Source organism: Corvus brachyrhynchos, unplaced genomic scaffold (assembly GCF_000691975.1).
Source record: "Corvus brachyrhynchos isolate BGI_N302 unplaced genomic scaffold, ASM69197v1 scaffold59, whole genome shotgun sequence".
Lineage (NCBI taxonomy): Eukaryota > Metazoa > Chordata > Aves > Passeriformes > Corvidae > Corvus > Corvus brachyrhynchos.
Window position 1 is genome coordinate 6,582,963 of NW_008246054.1, and position 12,318 is coordinate 6,595,280.

Below are 12,318 nucleotides of genomic sequence, written 5' to 3' on the forward strand. Positions count from 1 at the left end.
AAAGAATGCATGGAGTTGTTTGTGTACTGATCTCTTTCTGTGTGAACGCAAACACAGCCCTTGCTTTTCTCAGGTTCAGATTTGTTCCTCTGGTTGCCAGGTGATCACTGTTTTCTTTTTCCCTCGGTGTATAAAATTAAACTCCCAGTTCTACTCCATCCCTCCTCCACACTCTGATGTTCCCCATTCCTTTTCCTTTCCCCAGACTGTGAATTACTGCACTTCACATTTTGTAAATCCTCTTCGTTCTCCTTTTATCTCATTTTTTGTCTTTTGGCATGAGACATAGTAGCTTTCATGGACAAAGCAGAAAACAATTTTCGGCTCTTTAAATCTTTCAAGGGTAGAAGCAATTAAGACATGCTTTTTTGTCAAACCATTATCTTAATGCTGTTTGTAGTTAATTCTTAATATTGAGGATAACACTGGCTATAACTTACTTGCTGAGCATTCTAGTAGGTAATATTATTTTAATTGTTAAAGATGTTTGAATGTTTCTTTTGAAATTGTCTCAGATCCCAGATGTGATGCCTCAGAAGAATTCCGGAAAGATCAGAATAATCCACTTGATTTACATGAACTGTTGACTGAAATCCAGAGCCTGCGAGTGCAGCTGGAGAGGAGCATAGACACCAACAAATCTTTGCATGAAAAATTAGAAGAACAGCTTTCCAAAGGGAAGAGAGAGGAAGTGGGACCAGTGTCAGCTGTTAATAACAACTGTCTGTTCAAGCCAGGCTCTCAGCACTGTGCAGGAGTGGATGGTACTGTGCTCTGTGTGCTTTTGGGGTACTGGAGAACCTGTGCCTCGTTCTTTAAAGATGCTCTTACAGCATTAAACGACATCAGCTGGCCTCACATCCCTCTGCTGTTAGAGCTGGTGTGTGAAGTGCACACTGCACTGTCCTAGAGCCTCCAGCTGGTGCTTTCTTTGCATCCAAACAAAGCATTTGCAGAGTCTCTGGGATGGGAGGATGCCTGCAATAAATTGTCATAAATTTTGCTTACCTGGGAGGTTCTTTTTTCACTGCTGAGCTCTATAGTGTTTGCTAAGGGTGAGTGTGTATTACTCAAGAATGATCAATAAGTGCACTGAATGGGCTTGGGATAAATCAGTTCTCCCCTCTTTGCCCTTGAGGAATATTTTACCTTTATTTCAATCACTGTTAAGTGATGCTGTTTTAGCAAATGAAGGAAAGTGTAATGTTTACACCCAGGGTTAGGTTATTGTTCCAATATTTATGTACATGGGATACAGAGGGCACAAGAATCTTCCTCCTTAAAGTGCTCTGCACAGTAACAGCTTTCCATACATCCAGATAAAATCATATGGACCAGAAAGACTCCTTGGAATGTCAGCAGCTGAATTTTTTAGATGTGCTTTTCTCATAGGTGCTTAGGGAATTTGGAAGTTCTGAAGGGGAGGAATGTAAAGATTATCTTTAGTCTGGTGCAGCTGTGAAAATGTCCTACTTCTTGTGGAGTTAATGGGAAGCTTACATTTGTTAATTAAAATATGTTCATCAGGATGTATTTTAGATTTTTTAACTATGGCTTGATTTTGGGAGATACCTAGATTTTGGATAGGTGCTCAAGTATAAAAGTAGATAAATACTGGAAGATCCATGGCATGGTAAAATTAGCTGGTTTTCCCTGCTTCCAGAGTCCAAGTGTAGCATCAGCAATAAGAGGAACAGAAGAGCTGGGAGGGTTTGTTTTTAAAAGGCATGAAAACCTCTAATAATACAGCTTTCCTTCTCCCTTTTTATATGCAGAAAATCTCTGTAACTGCCCTGGTGCCAGGAGAAATATTTGTGAGCTGCAGAAGCAGCAGAACGGATGCTGCATTACAGTGGGGAAACCAGGTACACCCAGACTGGCTGTTTAAGAGAAGAAGAGTGTAAATCAATTTTTTGTTTTGATTTGTTTGTTTGTTTGAGGATAAAAAGATGACCCAATTTTTCTGTCCCAGGTACTCAGCCAGCCCCTAAGGATGATGTGGACAGTGCCTCCCTGTGCAGCAGCACCTCAGGCTCCAGCAGGACATGCACCCCACGCCTGGTGCCCGGCCATCGGATGTGGGCGGACAGGAACGGGCGGCACGTCCTGGGCCTCATTGAGGACTACGATGCCCTGAGGAAACAGATCTCAGAGGGGCAGCAGGTGCTGGCAGACATGGAGATTGCTCTCAGGGAGGTCACTGGGACCAAGCTGCAGGAGCCTGGAGTAAAGGTGAGTGCTGAAATCCTGTAAAGGAGGGTGGATTTTACCCAGGGGCACAAAATGTTGCAAAGGGAAGAATTGACTGAGTAACTCAGGACACCTCAAGCTTGGCACAGTCATCATCTAGATGGACTCAGTGTGATTCTGAGTTAGTTCTTTCTAGTCCTTTAAGCAATCTCACTTTCAGTTTTGGCTTGAAATTAGGTAAAACTGCTTGATTTTGCTATGGAAATCAGTGTTGTGCTGGAAATGATAAAGAACCAAACAAAAGCAGCAGCAGAAAACCCCAGGTAAAAATCTAAAATGCTTCAGAGAGGGTTTAAATGAGGGGTTTGTAAAAGTAACCTAAGGATAAAAATAATTAAGATTTTCATATAATGAAGGCTTGAGATAAACCCAGGAAATGTAAGACAATTAAATGTGATACAGAGCTGATTAAGTTCTCCACTTAGTTGAATTCAGCCTTTTAGTAACACCAGGTTATAACTGTACATTAAAGACTGATATATGCTGATGAGGCTTGTTTCATATTACATTCATATTTCAAGGAAGATTTTTTATATTTTTTCACTTCCTGGTTATCAGTTGAACATTTTAGCAATATCATAAGCCAGTCCAGAAACTCGAATATCTCATTAATGATCAAGTACTGTCTTCTAGGACTCAGTGTATCATCCTTTCTTCATTCTCTGACAGTGTTAGCAACTCATGGTCCTCTTGTTGCAGTCTTAAGGATGCTTAAACCAATAAAATGTTTATTTTGTCTTGAGTAACATCAGTCCTTTTTGTCTAGAATAAGGAGACCTAGTTAGTGTTTACTTCTGCTAATTTTCTCTTATGTAGTATTAATTTTTGGACACAGTTAATGATGGCATATTTGGGGTGGTTTGAAAAGAAAAATTTGCCCACAAGCTTCAATTAGAAGGAAGGAACAATCTGTGCACGTCTGTGGCATTTAATAAGGAACTAAGAAACTTAAACCCCGACAGGAAGGGCTTGGATCAGGCATGGAAAACAGCAGCTAGTGGTAAAAATAATGAACCACTGGCATGGAGGGTGCTCAGAGATACTGGCTGGAGGCAATTTTAAGGATAGATTATGCCAATGTTTAAAAAATTCCATGTAATGCTTTCCTGCCTTGGAGAGGGAAAGGAAACTAAGTGTCTAATGAAAGTCCTTTTCACACCTATGATTTTAAGATAATATAAATGTTGTAAAAAACCCTGCTTGCTGCTCTTCAGAAAACAGAAGGTCTTAACTGAGGGATAAATTCATGCCACTTATTTTTGCAGTTATAATTAGTGAAGCTATTGAAGGTACAAGAAGTCTGCAACAATTCTGCAATTCTTTTTGTGGTATCACATGTGTGCTCACACAGTCAAATTGTGCCTGAATGACACTTAAGACTCTCTGAAGTATCATACATTTCCCAATGACCTAGTTAACATACTGATAATGACTGAAAAAGTAATGTCTCTAAGTTTTTAACTTGTTTTCCTGGTGTACAGATAAAAGCAGTAAGTTTCACAATTTGCACTTTCCTATCAAGCTTTACATCACTGAAGTTTCAGACTACTTAGCAAATGGGATGTTTTATGTGACAGGAGGATTCTGGTTAGATAACAATGCTAAATAAATATTCAGATTGTATCCTGCATGGGGCAGGAACTGCAAATGCTTTTCTTTCATTACCCTTCCCCCTTCTGTAGCACCATTGCTTTGGTAATTCATTTGCTCCCCTCACATTCTTTCCCTCCTTTATTTCACATTTATGCAATTCTTTCAATCTGGTTTTCTTATCTGTCAGCAGAGGAAAACATTTTATGTGTATCTTGATAGTTATTTTATTATTAAATGGAACAGTTTAAAGGGTTTGCTAAGGAAGAAACACCAATACTGCTTAAATTGATGTCTGTAATCATTGGCTTTCAAATAACATGACACGAAATACAAATGAAGAAAGAAGAGAGTTGCCAGCTGTTACCATGTGGCATAGCAAATCTAGTAAATATAATCTATTGTTAATCATGGTTATTGATTAGGATGAATCCCCTCCCTCCCTGAAATTCCCAGATAATACATAATTCAGCAGCCTTTGTTAACTAACAAATTAGTTTTTGGCACACAGTGGCTGTGTACATTATCTTAAATATGAAATCACAGCAGCTGGATTAAACCCATTAATTAATATTACATTTTCATAATGTTTTAAATATAAAATGTCTCTAATCCTGTGATACAGGTACCAGAACAGGCATCCCTGCATGGCTTTTCCACAAACACTCACACAGTACAGCAGATTTTAGAAGAGGCTGCACATTCACTGAAGCTTCTCTGGAGAGTTTCACTTCCCCTGAAAGCTGCTCATGGTACTGCTCAGGGCACTCAGGTACTGCTGGGCTTCATCTGGGCTTTGTTGGTTTGTTTGGGGGTTTGGGATGGTTTTTTGGACTCTGGGAACGTCTCAAAGAAGATGCGCCAATTACAGACGGGTCATTTGGGAAAGTCTTTGGAAAATCATGACCCCAGTCTCTGGGTCCCTGTTAATTGAACCAAATTCAATTGGATTATGTGTGTATTGGTAAGAAGGGAAACATCATCATTGATGATGATTACATCAACGTTGATGTAATCTCAGCTTTTACTTTTACGTCATTGATGCAAAAGCTGTGAAAGAAGAAGCTTTTGTAAGGGTGACAAAACCCCAAGACAAGTTTTATAACACTTTAACTAACAAGGATTGCACTATGTAAATGAATAAAAGTAAACTAAATGAGGAATGAAATACCTCTGCCATCAGAATACCACCACTCAGCAATGAAACTGTTCCAAACCTTGGCTTTAAAATAAATCTAAAGTGATTTCACTGAGGTTTTTGTATGTGTTTATTAAGGGAAGCAGGATATTCCTGAAAAAACCCCTCAAACTTTGGGAAAACAAACATTTTATATATAATTTCATAACATTTTTGGTGATATTTTTTAGTATCCTTAAATATATAAAATCACAAAAGCAGTGGGAGTGAAGTTTGCTGTCTGACACATTCACTGATGTTTCAGCTCCAGATTTGGGATGTCTTGGCAAGAGTGTATACTTCCATTTTTATCCTCAAGTGTGTAATCCATACAGACAGCTCTGTGTTGGCCTGGATTGCAGTGACTGAACATATTTCACCCACACAGGGCTTTCAGGATGTGGAGGATTCATCTCCTGCTTTCCTGTCACACTGATCTGAACCTTGATTTGGATCAGTCACTTCTGAAAGTCTGATCTTAATGTGTGTGGGGATCTGAATTCCCAGGATGCTTCTAATTTGAGACTAATAGAATCTTTTCTAGTGTTTCTTATTCAACCTCCCTGGATCTTAAGGATATTAGATTGCTCCTGATGTCTTAAATGCAGAATATGAAAGAATCTCTCTATTGAAGTTTGGGGTCTAAAATATGCTGAGTATTCAGTGCCTTCTCTGCAGCCCCACAGGAGTTGTGAGTAATCAGTTTTTCTGCAGAGATAAATAGTGGGGGCAAATTCCAGAAGTTTTATTACTTAACAAGTGGCCCAACAAGGAAAAAATGTCCAAGCTTAAATCTGTACAAGTGACACTGGCTGATGTACCAGGGCTTCTCGCAGTACTGCTGTAGAATCCCTGGGGTAGATTCACTGACCAGAACTTTGTTTGGATTGGTGGTGAAAACTGAACCTTAATAATGATACTGTCAAATAATTTTGCAATTAAACTGTCCCAGGGCCTTTTAGCCCTTTGGTAAAGGCAGCATCAGCCATTAATAGAACACAAAGAGAAAGCTGGAATTCTGAACCTGGCAGACAGGACACTGATCCTGTGGCACTGGCCTTCCTTATCTTTTCTAGTTGAGAAGCAAAACCAGGCACCAGTCTAATAGACTTTCCTCAGTCTAATAGAAAAATTACTTGCACTAAAATCCAGCTAAGAGTTGTGGTTGTATCATAGAATCTCGTGTCATGGGGGATGTGAAGAAGGAAGGACAGGACTCGGTGGTGGTCCTTCACTCCTTTAAGTTGTTGGTACTCCAAGGAAGCTTGAGGGTACTTGTACAAAAGTATTGAGCAATTCCCAACGTGGAAAATAGTTTTAGCTAGTAGTTTAATATCTTACTTTCTTCTCCCAATTTAGGACGAAGGAATGAAAGCAGAAATATTTAGGTTACGTAAGAAACTGTCTGAGCAAGAAAAGAAGTTGCACAGCACGGTGAAACGCCTGCACTCCACAAACCAGCTGAAGGAAAACATGGAGAAAGTTATCATTGACCAGTGTGAGTGTGTGCTTTAATAATGATTCTGATTTTGTTTTTGTAGACTGTGGCTACCTTTAAATTTGGTGTTGCCTTGTGTGCTCCAGCTGTGACAAACAGGCTCAGGCTGTGCTGAACTGATGGAGCCTCATTCCAGTGGATAGAAGTTGCCCAAAGTACAAAGGGCTGTAGAGAATATCATGGGGAGCTGTTCATGGTTTTACACAAACCACTGATAATGTATCAATCCATGCAGCTGCCACTAATTCCTACTTGGGTTATTCCATTTTGGATACTCTTTTTTTCTGTTTTACAACAGTTCTGGACAGAGGCAGAGTTACTGTTTGCTGTAAACATTTTCAGCCAAAGTTTTTGACACTGTCAAAATTGTGGTTTTGCCTCAGTCTTAAAAAACGTGGAATTAGGCTTCTACATTTTCTGAGGTGCTGCCTGGAAAGGAGTTCTGTCAGTGCTCTGCACCAAACTAAGAAGTGCAGGAGAACAACCTCAGAACAAGGGAAACAAAAGCTTGCTATGAGTAATTTTTTTAAGAAAAATTAGGGCATGCTGTGCCCTAATTATATTTTACCCTTAGTGGCCCAGGTCTAGAGAATTATCTGGAAACACGAAAACAAGTGGGACATAAGGAGTATTGTAGCTGTGTTAAGCCAGGTGTCTGTTTGAAGAGATCCATCTCTGCTGCTTTAGACTTTAATCACTCACCAGAAGAGATCTGGATGGAATTCTCCTCTACCTCCATGCTACAGCAATATGTGTATTGTGGGAGGAGGAGTTAATTTTCTTCTGTAAAAAAATTTTTTCAAAAAATCCATTCCTGCCTTCTCTGAAGTGGTGGGACTGAATGGCTCATTAGTCTTTGCTGGAGTGGCACTTGTGTTATCAGTAATTAATCTAGACTGGAAATTTTTCCACACCATACAAAGTTATAAAAATATCCATAATATTATATGTTACTCAAGTCAGTTAAATGCAATGTAGAGTGATAAATGTTATTTTGCTCCATAGCCTGTAATTTTTATATCTAAGGCCCATATATCTTCTGATATATCCTGCAGATTTTTGTTGTTTCAGGCATTTATGGGCTGGTGTTTGGTAATTTCTTTCAAAATTGCTATATTATATGTGTACATATTACTTGTATTAAATCATAAATTATGTTTTGTTCAGGTTGTAAAGCCAAAAAGCTCCGTTTGGGGTTGTCATGTAAAAATCAAAGCTGTTCTATTACGTCTTTCCAAAAAATATCCCTGGGGTAGATTCATTGGTCTACTTTGTCCAGTTCCAGTGTCATCTCAGACCCACTGGGTAATTTCAGAGCTAGGCTGGGTATAAATCAACAGAGATTTTTACCCTTATTGCCAAAATGTTATCCCTGAGCCACCCCACCCACCCACCCACACTTCCCAAAAGCAAACAGCGCCTGTTCCCCTAAATTTGCTCACTTTTTTTCATGGCATTCAACTCCCTCTGAATGAGGTGCTGAGAAACTGAAATATCTGCCTGGAGAGCAGCAGCTGTGCCAGCAGTGGCACAGCTTCCAAAATTCTCTTCACGGGCTGAATTTAGTGTTTTTGATTTAGAAAAATCTAGTTTTCCAAGTGAAATGAATTTACTAGCAGAGCTCTTAGGAGCAGAGAGCACTCTGCCACACAAAAAGACCTGGATGTGATTTTCTCTAAGTTTCATTGATTATGGGAATTACGGATGTCAAGTTGCCTTTGTCTTAAAAGAGCAGAAATTTCAGAAATGTTTCTAATTTGCATCTGTACACAAATTCCTGGCCAAGCATCCAGCAAAACTGGGGGATCACCTGAAGCTGCTGGATTTTATCAGGATGCTTACACTTGGTTTTGAGATTTTTTTCCCTTCTCCTTCTGCTAGAAAGAAAGGAAAAGCACTGTGGTAGGTGACCTTGCCTGCCTTCATTCTGCACACATCCTGTTACCTGCCTGCTCCACCGAGGATATTCAGGTTCTCTCTGTTATTTAGCTGAACATTCCTAAATATATTTAGAGGCAGAGACTGGAACATTCTTGTGGCTCAGAGTCTTCTGTGTGCTCTCTCTGGTGAGAGAGCTCATTGCTTATAAACCTTGTCTGAACCTCTGAGCATGAAACAATGCAGTGCCAAATTGCAGTAATCTGCCAAGGGTGTAATTATCTCATGACAGCTCTACCCTTGGAGTTGTTGGCTTCTTATTGTTGTAATGAAAAATCTTTATTATGGCTAAATTGTTTATTTTTGCGACCAGAATATCAAATTGGTGCTTGTGAGTGGTGCATTTTAGCAGTTACAGAGCTGACACCGATTAGAGCCTCACATATTTAACCTGACATTTCTAAATACCACTTTTGTTTGGAAACACCCCCTCCTCCATTCACAGGTCTCCTGCTGGCCCCAGAGAGACAGGCTGGGCTGGATGCATGGAGAAAACCTAGAACCCTTCAGAGCAGGCCACTGGTTTTTGATTTCCCCATGGCACAGAAAGGTTGCTTTGTCCTTGAACTGCTGGAGGATCTGGCTGATTTCTTTTGCCATCTGTCCTCTTCTCCCCCTCCTAACTGCCCTCCCCAGCCCAAGCAGGATACGTAAAGGATCAAACTGGAGTTAGACCATGCACCATCTCCCCTTAAAATGAACAGAAAATCTTCCTGTGTTACTTAGATGGAGGGAGGCTGGCAGTGAGGGTGGCAGGGGCTGTGCATATCTGGGGTGGTACATGCAGTGCTGAGCTTTGCCTGCTGCACGTGGCAGAAGAACTTCAGAAACACTTCCAAGATGCTTAGGTTTGAAAAGCAGATTTTGGAACACAGGCCAGGAGCTGGAAATGACATTCCAGGGGTGGCACTGCTTTGGACCTACAGTCCTGAGGGAAGCCTCCTGCTCAGACATTATTTCATATTTGGTCATAAGACAAATCCAGGGAATTTAGAAAGACTTGCAGTATTCTTTTTAATCTCCTCTTTCTTTCCAGTGGTTTTAACACATGATGTTTTGAAGAAGGCTAGAGGAAATCTGGAAGTAAGTAAAATTTTTGCTTGTACTGAATTCCTTGGTCTATGCTAGTCAAAAATACACAGTGCTGTGTCAGGAGTATTTTGCAGAATTAGTCTGATTTGCTTTAGGGTTTGCTACCTAATCAAGTCTGGGTGACAGCAGTTTAGTGTGATAAATAGCCTGCTGTGTTTGATGGCTGAATTAAGTTTTATGACTGACCACATAAACAGCTAAACCCTCTCCTTCCTGATGCTTTCCCTAGATTAATATTCATGTCTGTCATCATCTTCCAGCAGTTCATTTCCAGGAGATCACAGCCTGATAACCTGCCTGGTACACAATTTCACACAGACACCCTTATTTAAAGCTGGAGCCTGTGTTAGTCACTCACTGGTGGTGCTTTTATTTTTTAACCATAGACCCAACAGGAGAAGCTTTTGGAACCATCTCTCTGCTGGTGCAGGGTGTTCAATCACTGAGTATTTAAGTAATCACTGCTCAGATTTATTTCTCCCAGAAGGTTCAGACTTTACTCCCAGAAGGATGCAATACATTCCCTGACTCTGAAATCCCATCCTTCTCCTCACACTCATCCACTCTGAATAATTGTACAATTCCCAGCCCCTCCTTAAATTTTCCTCTAACCTTTTCCATGAATCCCTTCTCCTTCAATCCCATCAGCATCAACACTTCCCTCTGCAGCTGCTGTGCTGTTCTTATCCTATCTGAGCTAGAAAGTTATGACATAAAACAATCTTTCTGCTTACAGAAGTCTTACCGCTTTAATTTGAAGATCTGATGAACACAGGAGCTCCTCTTTGCACATCCTTGTGCAGCAGGATGGGGTAGAGACAAATTGGGAGCACTGAGGTACTGCACAATAATAATAATTACTGCTTTTCTAACCAGGTTCCACCAGCTGAGAATCAAAAATCACCTTTCTACACCAGCAAAAAAAGGATTATCTGAAGGAGAAAGTTCTGCTAACAGAGACTGGTTTTGTGAGTGTTGTTTGCTTTGTGCTGCCTTACTATTTATTGATGTAAAAAATGTTTGTTCAGCTCTTTTAATGGAATCAGCCTTTGACCAAAAAAAAAAAAGGACAAAAAAAGACACCTTTTGGTAAATAACTTATTTAACATTTTCTGTAATGTAAAGATGGTTTTTAATATTTATTACAGAAGCAAGGTACTGCAGATATTGAGGAAAAATCCAGAATTTTTTTAAAGTTGGCATATGTGAAATTTTATATTTGTACCTGTCACGTTATAAAACTATTTGTTGTTGTAGTCAAACAGGTCCTGAAAGAATCAAGAATGTGATCCACCTCCCACTGTTTCTCTCCTGCTAAAAGAATGTAGGTTAAAAAAATACTCTGCCAGTTGTCATTGTTTTGTAGCAATATGAAAAATGTAAAATATTTTAAAGCATTTTAACCATCTCTGGAAGGTTCCTCTGGAAAGCTGCCGGATGCTGGGCTTTGTGTTAGGTACTTAGATTGATGCTGTGTCTGAAAATGTTACTTAGAATCAGACAATTAAAGTGAAAAATAATCATGAATGTGTTTGTGTTACTTTGTTTAAAACCTCAGACTTTGGGCGTTAGTGACCAAAGCAGCCACATCAGAGCATTTCTTTCCTGAGTGACACAAAGTGAACTGGGAAAACAGTTCTGTTTAACACTAACAAGGCCGTAATTTGAAGTGATTTTTGGTTACAAAAGCAGAGTTTGTGGTGCAAGCATGTCTTTATTGAACTCATTTCACACAAAATGCGATGTTTTTTCCCCCTCAAGCTGATGACACCCCCATGGTAAAAGAAAATTTGCCCTTAGCATCCAAGCACTGGGGGTGGGAGATCTTAGTGTGGGGTTGGGCTTATATAGGTCCTTGATTTTGCCCTTTTGTAATGAGCTTCCACAAAACTCTGAGTTTGTCCTCTGAGATGGGGCCGTGGGGAGAGCTGAAACTTCCACCCACCCCTGGAGCTGGGGCTGTTCCCTGCACAGCACAGGGGGGCTGCAGGGTTCCAAAGGACCTTAAACCCTATCCCATCCCACCCCTGCCAGGGCAGGGACACCTCCCACTGTCCCAGGCTGCTCCAAGCCCCAATGTCCAGCCTGGCCTTGGGCACTGCCAGGGATCCAGGGGCAGCCACAGCTGCTCTGGGCACCCTGTGCCAGGGCCTGCCCACCCTCACAGAGAAGAAATCTTTCCTAATATCCAATCTAAGCCTCCTCTCTCTGTTTAAAGCCATTTCCCCTTGTCCTGTCACTTGAAGCCTTTGTAAATAGTCTCTCTCCATCTTTTCTGTTGGTTCCCTTCCGGTTCTAAAAAGACCAGAAGTAGATCACCCCAGAACCTTCTCTTCTCCAGGTTGAACAGCTCCCAGCCTTTCCTCACAGAAGCTGGCACAGATAATCTGGTCCTCAGCACTGGGGGTGGTCTCTCCTATTCCTTCCTTACAGCCACTGTGCACACTTTCTATTGGAGAAAGCCAACCTAAAGCCCTGCACTTCCAGGGTGCCTCTTGCCATGGTCCCTGCTGTGTCCTGCTGTTTAATTTCCCAGCACAGGCCTTCTCTGAAGTCCAAAAAATGATTTAGTGGGGGTCCCACAGCCTTCCTGGACGTGTCATGCTCCGGGAAATGTTCTGTGCCCTAGAGAGCTCAACCTGCAGCCTGAGCTTTCCTGGAATTGCCTGTGCCACATGCTGGGAGAGGCTCAGCCCTTGGCTGCCAGCAGGAGGAGCCAGACACATTCCTCTGGATTCGGGGAAAACGGGAAAAGAAAAAAATAAACTTCGTG

General features: G+C 40.9%; 1 protein-coding gene across 1 annotated transcript in view; it reads left to right on the plus strand.

Moving 5' to 3' along the window:
• The window catches only part of LOC103623298 (CDK5 regulatory subunit-associated protein 2), a 72,270-nt gene extending 61,202 nt beyond the window's left edge, over positions 1-11,068 (plus strand). Inside the window, 7 exon segments of the mRNA XM_017745622.1 lie at positions 516-764; positions 1,776-1,865; positions 1,973-2,232; positions 4,466-4,612; positions 6,377-6,515; positions 9,490-9,536; positions 10,422-11,068. Of these exon segments, the coding sequence (XP_017601111.1) occupies positions 516-764; positions 1,776-1,865; positions 1,973-2,232; positions 4,466-4,612; positions 6,377-6,515; positions 9,490-9,536; positions 10,422-10,481 (992 nt within the window). The 3' untranslated portion in view covers positions 10,482-11,068.
• The last annotated feature ends 1,250 nt before the right edge of the window (positions 11,069-12,318 follow it).